Below are 21098 nucleotides of genomic sequence, written 5' to 3' on the forward strand. Positions count from 1 at the left end.
TTTTTACGCTTTTCGAAGATCTTGTCTGCGAAATAAGTTTTTGATTCTTCATCGTAAGGTCTTCGGCAATCACAATCTTTGTTCCTTTCAACTTTTTCCGATTTTGAAGGATTTCTCTTTTCTTCCTGTAGCTGGTCAATTTAACGATGATTGGTCGCGGCTTCGGTTTATCAGTTCCGGATGTTGACGATGACCCGGGTTGTGCTGAAACCGGAGTTCGTCCATTTCGGTGGGAGCGGTCGATATCTTTCATGGTATCCAAGGACACACCAAGCTTCGCGGTGACAACCTCTTTCACTAATGTATCAGTGTTCTCTCCTCTTTTCTCTTGTAGACCAAATATGCGAAGGCATGATCTCCTCGAGTATTGTTCCATGTTGTTCACTGAATGCTCCAATCTAATGATGTTCTGCTCTTGTTGAGTTATCTTTTCTTTACACCTTTCAGTTTCTTTGTCCTTCCTTTCTGCATCACTTTTCAACTCAAACAATTCACCTTGAATACTTTCTATGCTTTTCAATAGTTCCCCCATTTTTTTCTCAATGGCATTACCAACAGTTGACTCCAGTAAGCTGATGAACTCTTGATTCTTGAGCAAGTCTTGCATGACTTGACTAGCAACCGCTGCTATCTGTCTTTGACTAGCCATTGTTCCACGAGTCTATTATTCAAGTTAGAACTGAATGGTTGAAGGGGCGTTGAACTTTGAAGATGAACTGGTTCAATGTGGTACATGTAGATCTAGGCCTAGTGGATCTAACTTGTATAGTTCATCACATAATTATATGTATGGGACCACAGACATAAACCAGCAGTTACTCACAATGAGGAGTCCCATATCTGATCCAAATTACTCCAAATTGACTGATAATCTAAAGTTGCAGCATTGTTCCAGAGTACTAGGGCCGTATACTGATGACTCAACGAAATGTGCCATGATCATCTAATAATTGCGCATGTAAGGCCTCAAAGGAGTTATACTATATGAGGTAGCTCTGTCTTCAAACTTAGATTAGACTTATGTAACAAGCCGACACCCCCCCCCCCCCCAGGTCTGCCATCTCGACAGATATGGACAAGAAGCCCGTTGGGGTGACTTCCTTGGCTACAAGATCGTCGTCTGATCTCAGCTATGTCTCCGTTATGGCAACAATATCAAATACTTGCTCAGTCAAGTCATGTATATTCTGACGGGTATCGACTTAATAAATATGAAGGGGCGAAGGTTTATGTCACGGGTACTATTTTCATTCTATAATTTTACAATATATTAAAAAAACATCTGACAGAGGGCAGAGCTAATTAGGTGGTCACATAATAAACTTGGCTAAATCGGAGTAAAATGAGCAGATTGGTTCATTTAATGACATAATTCAAAACTATTTACTGAAGATAAAAAATAAACATTTAGTAATAGTTTTGTTTCAGAATGTAGTACATTAATATTCCATTGTGTGTATATTTTTGGGTTTCTATTACTTTAATCTGACATTGCCATAATATCCGTTAGTGTGCCTTTATTTTGCTATTAATCCCATAGTGCATTGTGTCGGTTGATGACACTGGCGTAAATCCGTGTTGATGGGTGGGGGGATGACTAAAATATTTTGGCATTTTTTTGCAATCATGTTTTTAGATATGCAAGGAATTGTCATTGATATGTCCACAGTGGCGTACCGTGGGTCACGGAATTGGGGAGGGGGCACCAGTAAAAATTTTTAATCACTAAGTGAGTGCGCGAAGCGCGCTAAGTTACCAGTTATACTGACCTAATAGAGACATTTTAAGGACAATGTCATTAAACGGATATGTATCTCACTGATCAAATAATGCGAGCGCGAGCTGAATTTTTTTATATTCACACCTAAAAAGGGACAATATAATCAGATTTGTGTAATCATGATAGGTACCTGTCTCGCTAAACAATGCGCGCGCGAAGCGCGAGCTAAAAACTTTTGATATTCAGATCAGAAGGGACATTTTAAGGACTGATTTTAGGAATTCATGAAGAGCAGACATATGTCACCAATCCATTAGTGCGAACGTAATCACGGACAGAAAAATGTTTCATATATAAGAAGACCTTAACATGGGGCAATCACTTTTGAGTCATGAAAAAGAAGCATATGTCACTACATAAAACAATGATAACTCAAGTGCTAGGAAATATATTTGGTTTATATTGACTTGAAAACGGGATGTTTTAGTACAACAGGATTATATATCTCGTTAAACAGACAATGCAAGCACCAGGAACAATAAAAAAGACGTAGGCCCTGGGCAAATTATGTTTCATAAAGTTGTAATTTAACATAACATAATTATAATATAATATAACATTATAATGAATATTTTCTTCTTTCCCACTACGTTTCTCTTCCTTTCTCCCTTTTTTTCTCCTTTCCCCCTTTCCCCGTTTTTTTGTCAGCCGATGGGGGGGGGGGGGTGTGCCCCCATGCCCCCCGTAGTTACGCCACTGTATGTCCATATGGCAAATACCACTCCAATATTATTATCTTTTTTTACCCCATGATGGTTTAATGGTTTTATTAGAGATTACATTCAAAATCTTTTGACATTTCATCTTAATCCCTTCCCAAAGACCCCAACATTGATGAATTGGAACAAACAGGGGTTTCTCTTCAATGTTATAATATGGACATAAGTATTTCGTTTGGAAATGGTGAAATGGCTCTTTATTTGCATTTTATGATTCAATAATATTGTTTTATTTGTTAAGCGGTATTTTAGGAATAATTTTCACCAATAAAACAATTATCTCTTGTGATTTTTTTTTTCATTTCTTTCGTAAAAAGTGAGGGGGGGGGATGTTTGTACAGGCCATCCCCCCCTCCTCGAAAAGTGGGGGGGGGATGTATCCCCCATCCCCCCGGGATTTACGCCAGTGGTTGATGACAATGACATTGTCATTGACATTGCCACTGTCATTGACATTGTCATTGTCATTGTCATTGGTATGTGCGTATCGATTGGACCTCATTATAAAACATTGCTGTGTATTGCTGCCCTCTGCGTTCGTTGGCTACAACTGTTGTAACTTTGCAATAGTAACCTTGATTTGATTGGTTGCTGAGCCATGTTTTCATGGTAGTTGCCATAATGGCAAAGTTACAGCAGTTGTAAGTCATTTATCAATCAGGTCCCAGATGCGCGTTTGAAAGGATTTTCCTTTTGTCTAAAAAAAATCCTTTCTTTTTTTCATAAATTTACGTAGGAAAAAAACGAATTATTGTTCGTTTTTTTTTTTGCCAACTTCCGAGGCGTTTTCCAAATAAATAACCAAAAAGGCCTGTTCTTATTCTTATTCGTGCAATGGTGCGATATTTCACATTCGGCGAAAGAAAGAAAAACACTCTCTTAAACTAGGCTAATGCTTCGTTAAATGGAGCCTTATGCGAAATCTAGCACCATCGCACCCATACCTATTAGCTATATGTATGATATTCTTTCATGGTAAGCCTGCATGTCTTCCTAATGTTTTGTTTTTTAGTTCTTTTTGTTTTACTTTCCTTTTTCCGTTTCCTTTGCTCCTCTTTCCCAATAACTATTTGAAATTGCTTACAGAACATTTTCCTGCAAAACATGCATTATTGTCCTCTACATGTATGTTAATTTTTTATTTTTTTATTCTAGACATGCTAATGACCTATGTTTTTGCATTGTGGGCGCGTCGTGGTCTAGTGGTTCTGACTCTCGCCTTTCAAACAGAGGTTCGTGTGTTCGAATCCTAGCCATGGTGTGTTTTCCTTCAGCAAGAAATTTGTCCACACTGTGCTGCACTCGACCCAGGTGAGGTGAATGGATACCCGGCAGGAGTAATTCCTTGAATGCACTGAGCGCCGGTGATGGTAGCTCGAGCTGAAGCCGGGGTAATAATAGCAGCGCTTTGTATCCTCAGGCAAAAAGCGCTTTATAAATCGAGTTGTTATATTATCAATTAAATTTCAAGCCTTCATATTCTCCATCTATAATATAATTACAATAACTGGAAGCCCCTTTTTTGTCCCGACCCCTCAGCTCTCGAGTCGACATACAGCTCCGCGCAGAGGGGAGGAATTCCTGTTTAAGTGGGGATCTGGCCCTATGAAGATTACTTGTCCAGAAAGCACCAGGGGAAACTCTCCAAAGGTAACATTTCCATGAACAGATATTGATTTGAGGTGTAAAAATTGTAGCGTTTATATTTTTCTGCAGCGGGATTTGAATTGAATTGAATTGAATTGAATTTATTTTCATACTTTACAAGATAGCGAAGTAATAACATAATACAATTGAGAAATACATTTGATTACATACAAAATACAAAATATAACATGTATAATGGCAGTAAATAAAGTGAAATATGAAGGAACCTGCATAAAAAGCAGAGCTTGTAATGTCTGCAGGTTCCTTAAAGTAATTATGAAATTAGTAATCAAGGAGATCGGACACACACATAAAAAATCAGACTACAAAGGAAAAGCCAAAGATTAGCGGAAAATCGCGGGGTAAAGAATGAAAGGGAAAGTGGACAAATGTGAAATAGAAGGGGGATGAGCGAAGAATGAAAAAAATCAAACACGGCAGTATACCTTTAAAAAGGTACAAATCAAATACATTATATATATTCAGCCAGTGCGTCTTAAGGGGGTCCATAACTGGACAAAAGAAATGATTTCAGTTTACATTTAAACATACTCAAGGATAACAGCTAGATATTTCGTTTGGAAGATGATTCCAAAACCTTGGTCCTTCAAATACAATTGTTCTTTGAGCAAATAACGTTCGAGTACGTGGAAGGTGAAATGAGTCCCTTTGGCGGGTTGGATAAAAATGGATGAGGTCGTTTCTTTGAAACAAGGAAGAGAAAATTTCCGGTAGATCATCTTTTGAAAGTTGAAACATGAATGTACCCAAATGAAATTCGTAAATATCATTTTCAGGATTTTATTTTTTATAAATAATAGATTTGTGTGTGCATAAAAGTCAGATTGGTTAATCAACCTAGTAGCCTGCTTTTGTAATTTAAATAACATTTCTAATACCGTCTTGTTTGTATTACCCCAAGCTAATATACCATAATTTAGTCGTGATGAAATGAGAGTCATATATAAGTTTAATAGTATATAATCAGGAAAAAATAATTTTAGCTTGCTTAAAATACCGATACTTCTAGAAGTCAATTTACACAAGTAATTAATGTGACATTTCCAAGACAAATCATGATCGATATAGAGCCCAATAAATTTGGTGGATTCAACCTGTAATAAATTTACATTATCCATGACTTCTTGACCAGGTAAACTTTTAATAACTAAAAATCATAAAATTGGTTTTCTTAACATTAAGTGACAACTTGTTAGCTCTAATCCAAGACTGAACTGATTGAAGTTCTGTATTTAAAATATTAAGTAGTATATGTGGGTCACGGTGAGAAAGAAAAAGATTAGAATCATCAGCAAACAAAATAAATGACAAAATATTGGAAGAATTTTTTAAATCATTAATGTAAAAAAATGAAAAGTAAGGGACCAAGGAGTGATCCTTGGGGTACTCCGCAAGATATTGATTTCGAACTAGAATTTATACCTGTATAAGAAACACATTGTTTACGAGAACTGAGGTAGCTCCTGAACCAATCGAAGGCCTTCCCACGGAGTAATATATGTTCCTTTATTCTTCGGATGTTTGCCTTTATCCAGTGTTTGAAATTAATCGCCTCTCGACACACAGCCTCATCTACAAAGATGTCAGGTGCAAACTGATATTCCTCAATCTCAGGAAGCTTTCCCAGCCTTACCCACTCATCCTTTTATGCATATCAATGGATATCCAAGGCCCCCACCACCTCCCCAACTCACTCAACTTCAACTTGCTCGACCTACTCCTCAATATAGATCGTGTAGATCCTCACAATTCTACGCTCAGGCAAGTGGGCACCGCCCTCCCCCCATTTGTCATTTTACCCGCCCGACATTACTTTTCAGGCCCCTCAGGGGTACCTCATTCCATAGCCAAACTCGTCACAACGCAGTCATACATCACTGAATCCGTACTCGATCCCTATGTAACCAACAAGCGCCGTTCATACGCTTCAGTACCTCGAAAAATTCAATTTCATTTATTAACCATATAAAAATATTCAAATACAATTTAAAATAACACATATAAATGGATAAATGTAGCAAGACGTACATACTGCATCAAATAAGTATAATGTATACATTCATGTAAACAAATCAACATATTAATGGTAAGAGGCAGGTGCCCCTTTACAAGGGAAAGGGATTCATTATTAATATCTTTTAAATAAAATTTTTAATGAGGAGGGAGATGAACAAGAACGAATTAAAGTATCTAAATTATAAATTCTAAGTCCTGCACTATGCATTTTTTGCCTGATGACAAACTGTGTGATAACCCAGTTAATCTACTAGAAATCCTATTTTCTTTGAGACAATTTTTTTCAAAACCGACAAGAATTACTAGTACCTCATTGAAATGTTTTGATCACATTCTCAGTTTAATGCATGACAAGCATTTAATCAACGACGTTGCTCAAATCGCATTAAGTGATCACTATCTAATTTATACATGTATTGGTGTACGTAATTAAAAGAAAGTAAAACATAAAAAAATTCGTTATCGTGTTTTTTTTTATTTTGATGCCAAATTGTATATTCATGATTTGAATCAGTGTAATACGTTCAAAGATTCAAATATCAATAATTTACCATTAAATGAAATGTGGTCCAAATTGAAATATTTGTTCCTTGAACTTTGTAAGAAATGCACCTTTTAAAGAAATGTCGTCATAATCCATGGATTTTGTCTGATGTAGTGAAACTTATGTATATACAAAGATTTTTGTTAAATGAAGTATGATAAGCTTAAACTTCCTCATCTTCTGTATGAATATGTTCAAACTCGAAACAATGTTACAACACTTATTAAAATAAGAAACGAGAGTACTTTAATAACATAGCTGAAATGTATAAAGTTAATAGTGAGAAATTATGGAAAGAATTTCGTTAATTTACAGGACAGAAAAAATATATATACCAAACTCCTTAAATGGGGATGACTTTATCGATTTTTTTTCATTAAATTAGACAAGAAAATGTCAGACTCATTAAATGTATGAAGTAAAAGGGGATTCGGATGAGATGACTAATTACAGACCTATAAACGTTGTATGTTATTTGGCGAAGTTACTGGAAAAAAGAGTTACAGGGTAAATTTCTCTTTTATCTTAATGAACACATTTTTCTTAAACATTTACTAATATGAATTTTAACCTAATATTTCGGCAACGGCATGTTTACATACAATTTCAGATGATTGGTAATATTTTTTCAACGAATGTGAGATGGTTGGTGTTTTTTTTTGGGACATATCTAAATGTTTTAACTGTATTGATGATAATATCCTATTAAAAAAATTGAAATATATAGTCTTAAAGAAAATGAGTTGATATGGTTTACCAATTACTTATCAGGTAGAAAACAAGCTGTTTATTGTCATGAAATTTGTTAAATTTAATAATCCTTCTGAAGGAATTCCCAAGGATATTGCCCTCTCCCCTTTTCTCGGTTTTTTACTTATGACTGAAGTGAATGCTTAATATCATGTTCATGCAATATACATTGTGATGCTGTTATTTATTTTTCTGATAAGACTAACGAAGTCATTACCTATAAGTCACAGGTGTATTTTGAAAACAATGGGAACGGGTGGAAGAAAAATAAATTAAAAGTCAATGTTGACAAAACGTATACTATGCTATTAAAACGAAACCCACATACTTCACAAGAATTAAACATACATCTGGATAAGAACATTATAAACAAGTACACATATTCGTTATCTTGGAATCGAAATTGATGAGAATCTTTCGAGGAATTTGCATGTGAAGAACATAAGTAGATCTGTAGCGTTTAAGATGCTTTCTAAAAAAAAAGCGTCAGTAACTTTACCAATACGGATATTGTCAATAACATTAATGATATCATTGTACAATTCAACCGATACTGGATTACTCCTGATCGGTATCGTGGAACTATTTTGTCCTGTTTTTATGTTTGAATTGTAAAAAATCAAAGCTCGCGCTACGAATGAGCATCGCTATTATTACTTTTTTTTCTGAAGTACCTATTTACAATGGTGTGTTTGCATAGTTTTTAGAACGTCCGTCTTGAAAGCGGAATGTCAGAGAATCAAGCCGCGGCGCGTCAGACCAAAAAAGACGTTGCAAAGCTGGAGTTGCTTTGGCGTTTAACAATTTCAGGATTTGATTATTTTGTAAACCTTATATTGCTGATCCCGTTTGGCCTCGACCTTTCAATAATGAATATAATTATTATTTTTTATGTTGCGTGATATATAAATGAAGAACGGCAATTTTCATTTGATCATATTTCTAGTGGTAAGCAATGTGTAAACAATCATCTTTATATTAATGTAATGACACTGACGGGGATCCCCCCTCCGAAAAAAAAAAGAATAAATAAAAAAAAATAATAATAAAATAAAATTGCTGCCTAATTTGTTGAGCCAAAAGTTCTTATCTTTTTCATATATTGCAGATAATCGAGGAAAGCGAAATACGCTACTTGAGAGACCGTAATCCCGACTTTAAAGTTGACACAACAAATATCCAAGATGCTGTGATGATAGTCACTTTTGTCTTCAAACAAAGCACAACAAATGAACTTATGGTTCCGATGCAGATAACTGGTAACACTTTATATCGTACAACTAAGAAAGCCGTCACTGACATCGCAATATTTTTCCCCCTTAGCACTCAAGATTTTTTCATGATTCTTGCATTTTAATTACTTTTAATTTTTTATAGTGTATATTAAACATTTAAGTCATTTTCATTAAATTCTTGCATCATTTTCTTTGTCAGTGATAAAAAAAAAATGTATTTTTTTTAATTATTTTGTTTCTATTCATTTGGTCCTGCCCATTGTACTCTAATTGAATTAGTTGTTAGTATATAGAATGCGTGCCTTGGATAATGCCTTTAGCATGTATCCTTTTTTTTAGATTTATACAGTAATATATCCAGGGTGCCACATCCAATTAGCAGCTATTGCTATTTTGTGGTCCCCTTTTACCAAAAATATAATGTTCTCGTTTGCACATCAATAACATTGGTTTTTTTATATTTAATTTTGGTTATAAAGTTCTAACTTTATAACTTCAAAAATGTATATTGCCAGAAGATATAAAACAAAAATCATTCCACGCAAAACGTAAATTCTAGACGCGTCGGCTTTAATAACACTTATTCAAAATACTGGTTAGTTAATGTGTCATTTTTATTTCTGACGAATCGATTTGTTTGGTTCTTACAATTAGAAAAACCAGGTACATCACAGAGATATCATGATTCTACACCCGATTGTTCATCTTCCACATCAGCCGTAGATCCATCTCAACAAGGGAACCTTGCTCTTGTACCATCGCCATCGAGTTCAGTAGGCGTTCAAACCGCCAGAACAAGGTTAGCTTACATATTTTATTTTAAATACATTACTAATAACTGCACATTCAATTATCACTCACAACGCATTAGGTGATCGGGCAGGAATTTGATTTCTGACTTTTTCATGACAAACGTCATTATAACGTTATTTGCTCTTGCGTTCTTATCATCTTCGTGAGTTCAAGACGAACTCAAAATGTGGCTTCATTACGGCAGTCTACTCTAGCAAAATAGGTATTCGTCTTATATTAAGATATTGTTTATGCCATAGGACCTATGGAGTGTCCTGTATTAAAGGAGAATGAAACTCTTGGAGCAAGTTAGCTTTTGTGAAAGCAGAAAAATCAAAGAATAAGATCAACAAAGGTTTGAGTAAAATAGGAATAGCAATATAAGAGTTATGAGCATTTGAATGTCGAGATCACTAATGCTATGGAGATCCTCCAATTGGCAATGCGACCAAGATCTATGATGTCACAGATGAACAACTCTCCCCTTTTGGACACTGAAAATATACCCTAAAACATCTCTTTTTGCTCATTCTAATCATATGACAAACGATTCATCAATGATATAATGTTGTGAAACCTCTGTACTTGTCCTCTAATAAATAGAACACCTCACCTTATGATAGACTCTATAAAAGTGAGAATATAAGTGAAAAAGGTACTAAAGTAGTGAGGGAGTTGTACGTGTGTGACATCACCGATCTTGGTCGCATTGCCAATGGGAGGATCTACATGGCATTAGTGATCTCAATATTCAAATGCTCATAACTTTCTTATTATTCATTCAATCTTCCTCAAACTTTCAACAATATGTTTCTTTGATTTTTCTCTTTGATATGGATTCAGCTGGTTTCAAGGGTTTCATTCTCCTTTAAGTAGATAAAGTCACTTCCGGTCATACTCACTCCCAAGAAAGAAATAAAAAGACACTGTTTCTTTTTCAACAAGCATTATTAATTGCATAGGTCAATCAAACTATGCCAAAACAAATACCGAATAGGTTTCACGAGTATTACATTAAAATTCACGAACCCAAACAAATATTTTCAAAGACATAATATATACCTCTCTTTTCATGGGTGTCGATCGGAGTTCATGGTGCAAGTGGGGGGGGGGGGGCCGACAAAAATGAAGGGAAATATCTGTGAGGATTTTTTTATTTTTTTTTTTTATTTTTTTTTTTTGGGGGGGGGATCTGTGGAGTAAAGAGTCTAAACTTTTAGGGCCAGACATGGTAAAAAGGGCAAATTTGTAAAAGGAGCAAGCGAAACGGGCTAATAAACTGTTCTATTTAATTAAAGAAAATCTAATTTTATTTTGGTGCCATGATATTTAAAAAAATACAACATATTTCACTCTTTTTATTTTTCTATTCATTCTCTCCTCCTTTCTTGGTCATGATTTTTTATATTCTTATATATTTTTTTTTCGTTTTATGATGTTTTTATTGTTTATTTTCTATCTTTAAATTTGTTTCTATTTATTATTATTTTCTTTATTTGTTATATATACATACATATATATATACATGTATATACACAGTGTAAAAACGCTGTTTAAAATTTTAAGCACTTTGTTTAAGCCCGTCACTCTAACAACTACTGTTTAAAGATTTTAAACAATTTTTTTTTAAGTTTAAACAATTACAAAACAATTTAAACAACCTGTTGATAGAGTGACAGGCTTAAACAACATGCTATTGTTTTACTGTGTATATTGGAGGTGGTGGAGTAGGTCGGTGGCCCCCACCTAAACCATATGCACGCCTACAATGAGGGGGGAGGGGCTGTCCCAAAGACTTACGTTTTTAAATACGTTAGCTTAGCTTATAGGCAAGCGTGAAGTGTGTGCTGATTTCTGTTAACCGACATGAAAACTGACCATTTGGAGGACTTTCGTTGGTTTTCATGGATATTTACCGTTTATACACACTTGAGATGATTTTTTTATTTTATTTTACTGTTCTTCACTTATTTTGCATCATAAACCTGGATTAAGAATACAAGACAAAATAAAGTGGCATTCAAAATGGGGGTAAAATAAACAGGGCACACCAGATGCGCTTGGTTACGGGAGGGGGAAAAACAAATGTCAAGTATATTGATAAAAAACATAAACATTTCATTCTTTTCCATCCTGTGATTCTTTCTTTCTCCACCCATCTGTTTATAACAATTTCTGAAAAGAGGAATGTTTTCTTTCAATAAATCTACATCTAAGAAAATTATGAAAAAGAAATAATGTTCATTATATGTACATACGACAATAAACACCATCATCATGATTTTTTCATTCAATGGCATTTACTTAGTCATCTGTATGTTCATTTCACCTTTACATAACAAATTCTAGCTCAGAAATGTGTTGATGAAATTCCAGGTAGTGGTATATCTTTACCCAAAGAACCTAGAGTCAGTCAGTTTTACTTGCTACCTAAAGTACATAAGCTGTCTAAAATGGTGACGAAGGAAACCAATCAAGAATTCACTAATGTTGAATCAATTATTGCAGCAGCAAAAAAGCACTCTATCATTCCACCAGGTAGACCTATAGTTTCGAGTGTTGGTTCTCTTACCGAGCCAATGTCTCAGTTTGTTGATAGGAAACTTGAACCGTACCTACCTAAAATTAAGAGTTATATCAAGGATACCACTGATTTCTCAAAAAAGATCCAGTCAGTTCAAATTGCCCCTGGTTCCACCCTCGTCACCAAGGATGTACAGAGTCTCTACACTAATATACCCCATAGAGTAGGTGTCCAGGCTATCCGCCAATTTCTTAACAGGCATGCTAGTGTGGACGAGACCTTGGATGTATACGCTTTAGCACATATGGTTGAATTCATATTAACGCACAATCATTTCCAATATGATGACAACCACTATCTCCAAAAGCAGGGTACAGCCATGCGCACAAAAATGGCACCCGCATATGCTAGCATTTTCATGGCTGTACTAGAAGAGGAATTTCTGTCAAATCATCCTCAGAAACCGACACTCTATGCTCGGTATATAGATGACATATTCATGATTTGGGAGCATCCTGACTACTCACTGGCCAAGTTCCATAACGATTTCGATTCATGCAGTGAAAGCATTAAATTTACAATGGAAAACTCAAAGAAGGAAATCAATGTTCTTGATGTATCCGTTTCTATCGACCATGAAACGAAAACTTTGAATACATCTGTGTACCGTAAGCCTACTGATTCCTTCTCATATTTGATATTTGATTCTTTCCATCCAAAACACATAAAGCAATCAATTGTCTATAGTCAGATGCTACGCTTTCGCCGTATCATATCTAAAGAGGATGAGTTTGACAGGGAAGCCCTTATAATAGGGAGACAATTCATAAGGAGAGGGTATCCTCCCAAATTGATTTCAGAGACCATTCAGAGAGTAAAGATGAAATCTCGTAAAGATCTACTTAGTAAGGACCGTTTGGTCAATGAGAAGAAACGACTCCCTCTAGTGACCACTTTCCATCCCGATACCAAGAAATTCGTAAAACAGGTCAGGCAGAAATGGTCAACATTGGCTCTAGATCCCAAGCTAGGGAAAATAGTCGTAGAAAACCCTCTTCATGCTCAGCGTCAGCCTCCCAATCTGAGGGAATTGCTTGTGAGCACTAGACTCCCGACACCTGAACATCCAAGAGGTAACATACCTTGTGACAAACCCAGATGTCAAATCTGTAAACACGTCATTACTAACACCACAATTAAAATTGCAAATAATGTTACTCTGCACCCGCAGAGACATGACTGCGATGCCAGTAACGCGCTTTACTGTTTGTTCTGCGCACGCTGCCCCCATACAATCTATATTGGTGAAAAGAGCACGAAATTCCGAATGCGCTTCAATAACCACAAATCTTTTTCAGAAGAAACGTACCGACCTTCCTGTTGCCAGACATTTCTGCCTCCCTGGACATTCGTTAGCGAATGTGAAAGTGTGCACATTTGGGGGAGGATACAAATCAGCGGACGAGAGAAGAACCGCTGAACTACGAGAAATTGTTAAATGTAGGAGTCTTGAGGGTGATGGTATGAACAGAGATCTGGGATTCCTAAGCGGATATTCATTCTTTCGTTAGTTTTGAAAAAAAACTTTGACGAGTGCCGCGATGTTTGGTAACGTATCACACAGGAATTTCTCTTATTGCTCAAAAATACCTATTCGTACTTAATATTTTTTCGGGGAGAATCATTTTCTCTGAACCAATTTGATCTTTGTTCTATCATCTAATCGCTTAAATTTTTTATTGTTACGTAACGAGTAATGTTATTGCGCAATATTTTCTTTACTGTTACGTAACAATATGATCCTAACAAACAATCGTTACTATGACTATATTTGTTTCTGTGAAGGGCGTGCATCCTCAGCCAGTCATCATAGCAACATCTGTCTGAGGATGCGCTCTCTGATTGATCTGATACCACACAATGTAAACTCCTGAAGAGGACGGAGGACCGTCGAACATTCGAGTGAACAATAACACATTTATTGGCAATCAAAGCATTATGTTCAGCATTATTTCGTTACTTTACAGAAGCCAATACGTGAAACTTTAAGATATATATGTATATATATATATATATATATTTATATAAAATATCTTTAAATTTATTCACACAACAATATATTCAACACATCATATCTCCAATGATATTAACCCGTGATTCAAATCACCATTGTTGAAGTTAAACATAAAAGTTTGACATAATTCATACAGCGTTGCCAATGCATTAACGTGTATAAACGCGCATAAACGATTCATGAAGATGGCGCAGTTGTGTCATTTAAAAAAAACGTGCTGAAAATTTTCCTATTTTATCATTGAAATAAAAAAACATTAAACAAAAACTGTAAATGGTTTTTAACCCGTAATCTGATTTTTATATTTATTACTTTTTCACTTTTTCTTCTCTAACAAAATATTCCTTTTACTGGTTACATATTTTAGAAAAAATTATGTTTCTTCCTTCTGCAAAATTAATTTATTTTCTTTACCAGTTCCTCTCAGGTAAATATGCCGGGATATTCACTGAATGATGCTATTTTGCTTAAGCTGTCCAAGGAAATTAATTGCACGATTTATCCAGTCAGTGAATTTGCTGTAGACTTGGGCTTTGATGATGTTACCGCTACTGCTGCAATGCAAATGTCACGTCAAGATGCGGATCCGCAGAAGGGATACAAGATTATTCTTGACAAGTTTGTCATGAAGTATGGGCGAGGTCCACAGAAACTCATAGATATATTTATACTTAAGGAAAAGCAACTCCTTGTAGACATTATAAATGAAGGTTAGCTGTAAGATTAGCAGCTGGAGTTAAACAAATCTTTTCTTATAAAGTTTGATTTTAAGAAAAATCCAAAATCCTGGATTCCCTAACACTGCGAATCTTTCAGTCTTCCCTTTCTCATATTATTTTTATTTTAGAATACAGGACGGTTGCAGCACCTTCTTGATTATACATCGATTTTGTTTTTGTATAAACAATTTTTTTCGTGCATTTAGTTGGCTAAGATAAGACACAATTATATACAACACCCTTTGATGTGATTTTATGACAGTCAAGTTATTTGTTTTTTAAATCCCAGCATAGCCCATCTTCTCCTTTTGCATTGTTTTGTTGTGGTGCAAATAATTCCTTGGAACACTATTTGCAACTACGGAAAAGCACACGTGAAACATGACCTCAAGTTCCTAACCTAAAGAGTCCTAACATGAGGTGATATTTTCATACAAAAAAAAAAACCATCCAAAGAAAGTTATGCGTGCTTTGTTTATGCAGGCATACCTGTGCTCTATGTGAATTGCCATTCGCTAATGACTCCAAGTAAACCTTTTTCAATAACTAAAACTCACGGTTAACCCTAAAACGAATGGGGGGCATGATGCCCCCTCCCCCTCGACATTTCGCGCGATATTTCCAAAACGCAAGGAAATAGCGCTTTTTTTTGTTCTCGCGCAACTTTTGAGACCGAATTCGCAACATAGGGTATAGTATCGTGACGCCACGTGACTTTTTACAAGACATTGTCATGCCGAAAATTGCTAATTTTTTTTTTACTTTGTGTGCAAAGTCTATGGGAGATGGAATTCATAAAAGGGAGATTATTTTTCATTATAGTTCAGTTGGTTAATGGTCTGTAATAATTTCCATTGAAAAAAAAAAAAAAGAAACGATGAAAAAAACAGGGAGAAATACATAAGGAAAAAACCTTTAAATTAGATTACAAAGATGACATCTGGTAAAAAAAGAAAGTTTAAAGTGAAAATGGATGTTAAATTTGCAAACAATGTTTTCACGAAGATATTTGCATATTTTATTCATGATAAACAAATATGATTATTTTCAGATTTTTCTTCAAACCGGGTCACTTAGAAAACGTTTATCCTAACATTATAATGTGTATTATTATTTATTATATATCTTTTTAATATTCAATATTTGCTTATCTTTATTTATTTATATTTTAGTTATTTGACTAAAAAAAAATAAAAAATTAATGATTTTTTAATTACAATCCAAATTTTATCATTATTACTATATTTTTTCCTGGGGGGGGGGGGGCAATAATTTTGATTAGAGGATATTCCTGCCTGTCTAAGAAAATGTCCTCCACGTCAGGTGTGCATTTCCACCGCCGCGTATATTACACACATGTACACACACAAATATATATATATAGTGTGTGTGTGTGTGTGTGTGAATAAATGAAGAGTTTGGTTGCAAAAGGGGCTTGGTCCACTGCGCCTCCATGTGAACCATAATCATATCATATAGGGTAGCATTTTATAGAAAATTAAATGATGTATTCATTTGTATCAATCACACATTGATATTCACTAAAACTGATGAGGAATGATCGATCAAAGTCAGATTCTTATTTTTTGAGGACTTCATATATATATATATATATATATATATATATATATATATATATATATATATATATTTATATATATATATTTATATATATCCATGTATATATTCAAGTTAAACTACGCTTCTTTTCAATGTTTTGTAATCCCCAACTGCAGTGTGTCAAAAAAAAATCCACTTTTGAAAACTATGCCAAAGAATAAATATGTCCTTTTGAGGGAAAAGACCAAATATATGAAAAGCCAATGAAATCAACTTTCATATGACACCAAAATGTTGGAAAACTATTCATGCTTGAGTGAGTAATACCCACTTAAACAAAGGGTATGGCAAGAATTACACTTTCATTTTTGTTTTCACTTTGAGGGTTTTGTGATGAATTAACGATCAGTCATGGCTTATTAAACTCAAATTTAATGCATGAGCGAACATATATTGCAATTTTTAGTGCAACATTTTAACTTTATCATGTGGATCTCAGCAGTGTGGTCATGGGAGAATTTGGGTGTGGTAGCATTCGATTGGGTTGAGTAGGTTGATGGGATGAGGGTTAAGATAATATTTAGCCTTCGTCCTACAAGTCCCCCCCCCCCTCTCTGAGATCGAGACTGGTTGTTATTACACGTAAGCATGAAATCAAGAGCGGACTGTCTATTCAATAATAAATTATGAAAATTTGGTCGTCAACTTTTACCTATTTATTAATTAATTTATTTATTGACATATTCATATTTCACAATCATCAAAGTACATTTCGTAATAAATCATTTTTACAATGAAAAATTGCATAACACATGCAGGATTGAAACATAGCAATGAAATGAAAAAAAAATTGGAGGGGCCAACTAAAACGCAAAGCTTGTAAGATGTAGACCCCCTATCAAAATTTTATACAAGGGTAATATGATATAAGTAGAGTCAAATAATCAGCAAAACTCTATAAAATTATATAGATATAAACACTGTAACACTATATACAAAATTAAATATTGACTTTAAAATAATCAATACTACCGTGGATAAGTATGAAGTTCACAAAATATTTGATTGAATCAATAAGAATTCAGAATAATCTTTTTGATGAGTAATTTAAATCGGTTCAGATTAGCTGCCTCTTTTATTACTCTGTCCAGAGAATTCCAGAGTTTTGGTCCTTTGAAAAATAAAGTTTTGCTAGAATATACTCTTCTACTTTTAGGTAAGTGATAGTCATTTGATTGTCTCGTATTATATGAATGTAAAGTATTGTTTCTCATCAATTTCTCATGTAGGACATTAGGTACACTATTTCTATCTAGCTGATACATGAATTGGAATAGTTGCAAGCGGTTCAGGTCATTGACTTTAAGGATACGTTTCTGACGAAACAATTCATCCGTATGAGCTCTAAAGGACATATTGCATATTATTCTCAGTACTTTTTTTCTGAAGTAGCAAGACTTTATTGAGTCTCGTTTGAGAGGCATTACCCCATGCCAGAATTCCACAATTAAGATATGGTAGAATTAATGCACAATACAACATGTATAGCGCCTGTGCTGGAAGAAAATTTTTAAGCTTATTTATTTTATTTATTTATTTTATTTATTTATTTTCCACTCGTGGGCTGGATGACCCTCTTTAGCCACAGGCTGTTCTTCTGAGGGGTCTAGTACACACGTTTAAAAATACAAACATACAATATACAAATAAATACATAATTATATAAAGAAAACATAAATCAATGCTATACAAAACAACTTACGACTACAAAATACATTTCATAAAAAAATAAAATAAATAATAATAATAATAATAATAAGGGCATGGGGGATGGTGGGGGGGGGGTAGCATGCAGTAAGGGGGAAATTATAATAAGTGTTGAGCTAATGTGGTCCGAAGTCTTATCTTGAATGTAGTAAGAGAAGTTTCAGGAGGGATGTACGATACTAATTTGTTCCATAGCTTTCCGCCTTGAAACAAGAAACGTCTTATGCCATATTCAGTTTTGGGGCAGTTCAAGGCCAGTTGGTCATTTCCAGACCGTGTTTTGTATATAGATTTACGGGAAATAAATATATCGCTAAGGTATGGTGGGCCAAGACAATGTACGGATTTAAACATGACAACGGCCAAGTGTTTGGCCCAACGAATTTTTAGATTATCCATATTAAGCGAAGAATAAAGGAGTTTCGATGGATATAGATGGTCAATTTGTAATACAGTTGTCAATGCTCTATTTTGTAATTTTTGCAATTTCTTATAATTGGTTTGGGAAGTTTTTCCCCATACAGTGGAACAGTAATCAAATTGTGACTGTATAACAGATTTGTAGAAAATCATAGCAGTTGATTTACTAATAATGGGTCTTATTCTTTTTAGTAAATAAAGAATTTTCACAACTTTTGATTTAACATGGTCTGTTTGTTTGTTCCAATTAAGGTTTTCATCAATGTAAATCCCGAGATATTTACAAACGTTTACTCTGTTGATGACAACTCCATCAATTGACATAATTATTTTTTTTTGTAATATCACTCCACTTCGTCAGCCTTTGTTTACTACCAATTACCATTGCTTCTGACTTTTTTATGTTAAGAGCTAGTTTGTTCTGCTTCAACCATTCAGAAATAATGGCTAAATCTTCATTCAGCTTATCATAGATATTCAGTGGATTTGTGTCTATATAAAAAAAGGCAGGTGTCATCAGCATAAAGAGCCAAATGACTATTTTTTATTTTATTGGGTAGGTCATTTAAATATATTGAAAACAGAATTGGGCCTAACAATGAGCCTTGCGGTATTCCGCAAAGGACATTCCTAATACCAGAGGTTATACCATTTACTTGAGTATACTGTTGTCTATCAACACATAAATAATTCTCAAACCACTTAATTGCTTTCTTATCAAAACCGTATAAATCTAGTTTCTTCAGTAATATAGAATGATCTACACTATCGAAAGCTTTCTTGAGGTCAATCATTACAACACCAATTAGGTTGCCCTGATCAATTGCTGACATCCATTTGTCAGTTACATTAAGCAGTGCTCCTTGAGTAGAGTATGTTGGTCTAAAACCTGATTGACAGGATGAAAGTAAGTTGTATTGCTCCAAATATTTGTATACCTGGTCATATACCATTTTTTCCATTATCTTAGCCAATACAGAAAGAACCAAAATCTTGAGGTCTATAGTTGTTCAAATTATTTTTGTCCCCACCTTTAAAAATGGGTGTTACCCTGGCAAGCTTCCACTGGCTTGGAATTTTACCTGTATTAAGTGAAATGTTCAAAATATATGTTAAAGGAGCTGCAATATCTTGAGCAATACATGAAATACATTTTACTGGTATTGTGTCAGGGCCAGTCGCTTTATCACCTGACATCGACTTGATGATCTTCATAACACTTGACACAGTAACAGTTTCAAAACAAAACCGTGACTCGGCTTTCCTAAAATCCGAGAGAGTACATGCATTAGGATTAGTGATTTCACTCAGAATTTTGATACCTATATCACTAAAAAAGTCATTGATGGCATTTGCCAGTGATTCTTTTTCAAGTCTTTCTTCATTTATCGAGATGCCTGAAAGAGGAGATCTATTTTTATTGTTGGGAGTCAAGTATTTTAGAGAGTTCCAAATTCCCTTAGAATTATTTTGATCAATGTTTTTAGTTAGAAAATTACGCTTTGCTAATCGGATAAGTGATGTGACCTCATTACGCTCTAGTTTGTACGAGATCCAATCTGCTTCAGCGCCCGTTTTTCTGGCTTTGGCCTTTAAGCGATCTCTACTACGTCTCCGATTGATAATTTCTTTATTCATCCAGGGGGATTCTTTTTGTTTGATTCTCTTTTTGCGTATGGGGGCATGCTGATCAATGACTCTTAGTAACAAAGAGCTAAATTTATCGTAGGATTCTTGTGGGCATTCACTCTGATAGACAGGATCCCAGCATATCCGGCTCATATCACGAGTAAACAGTTCTTCTGAAAAATCCTTAAAATTACGATTTACTTTATATCTGTGTGTTTCTTGAGGGTCATGAATTTTTTTTCCAATTACACAGAAAATCAAATAGTGATCTGAAAGTGAAATATAAATAACTCCACTTTGAGTGCATTTATCTATATTGTTGGTAAAAATAAGGTCGACTGCTGTAGACGAAGTTGGAGTTACACGTGTATATTCAGTAATTAACTGTTTAGAATTGAATGAATCCATGATATCCAATAACTTCACAGTTTGCCATGATTTACTCTGACTCAAAACGTCACAGTTAAAATCACCTAGTATGAAGTAATCAATACAAAGATTATCTATTCTATTCATGACGAGTTCATAGTCAATAAATACATCAACACGAGATTTTGGTGGACGATACCAGTTTACAATGAGGGAAGATTTTGGTTTCTTTTGTCTTATCTCTAGTATTGACATTTCCAGTTTATCACTCATGATTAGATTGTCCCTTATCATAAATTGAATACTGCTTTTCACGTAGGTTGCTATTCTTCCTCCAAAGCGATCTCTATCACGTCTTACGAGGGAGTAATCTGCGATAGCGATTTCACTATCATCCACATAAGAACATAAGTGAGTCTCACTAAGTGTCATTACATCTAGATCTGCATCAATAACAAACTGTTTTATCTCATCAAAATATTTCAAAAGTGATATACAGTTCAGATGAGCTACTTTCAAACCTTTTGTGTTG

General features: G+C 34.6%; 1 protein-coding gene across 1 annotated transcript in view; it reads left to right on the forward strand.

The window, feature by feature from the left end:
- Positions 1 to 15766, forward strand: part of LOC135155567 (uncharacterized) — a 39994-nt gene extending 24228 nt beyond the window's left edge. The window contains exons 15-18 of the mRNA XM_064105052.1: positions 4039 to 4149; positions 8586 to 8736; positions 9367 to 9511; positions 14520 to 15766. Of these exons, the coding sequence (XP_063961122.1) occupies positions 4039 to 4149; positions 8586 to 8736; positions 9367 to 9511; positions 14520 to 14817 (705 nt within the window). The 3' untranslated portion in view covers positions 14818 to 15766. The remainder of the gene's footprint in view (positions 1 to 4038; positions 4150 to 8585; positions 8737 to 9366; positions 9512 to 14519) is intronic.
- Positions 15767 to 21098: the final 5332 nt, after the last annotated feature.

Source organism: Lytechinus pictus, chromosome 9, assembly GCF_037042905.1.
Source record: "Lytechinus pictus isolate F3 Inbred chromosome 9, Lp3.0, whole genome shotgun sequence".
Lineage (NCBI taxonomy): Eukaryota > Metazoa > Echinodermata > Echinoidea > Temnopleuroida > Toxopneustidae > Lytechinus > Lytechinus pictus.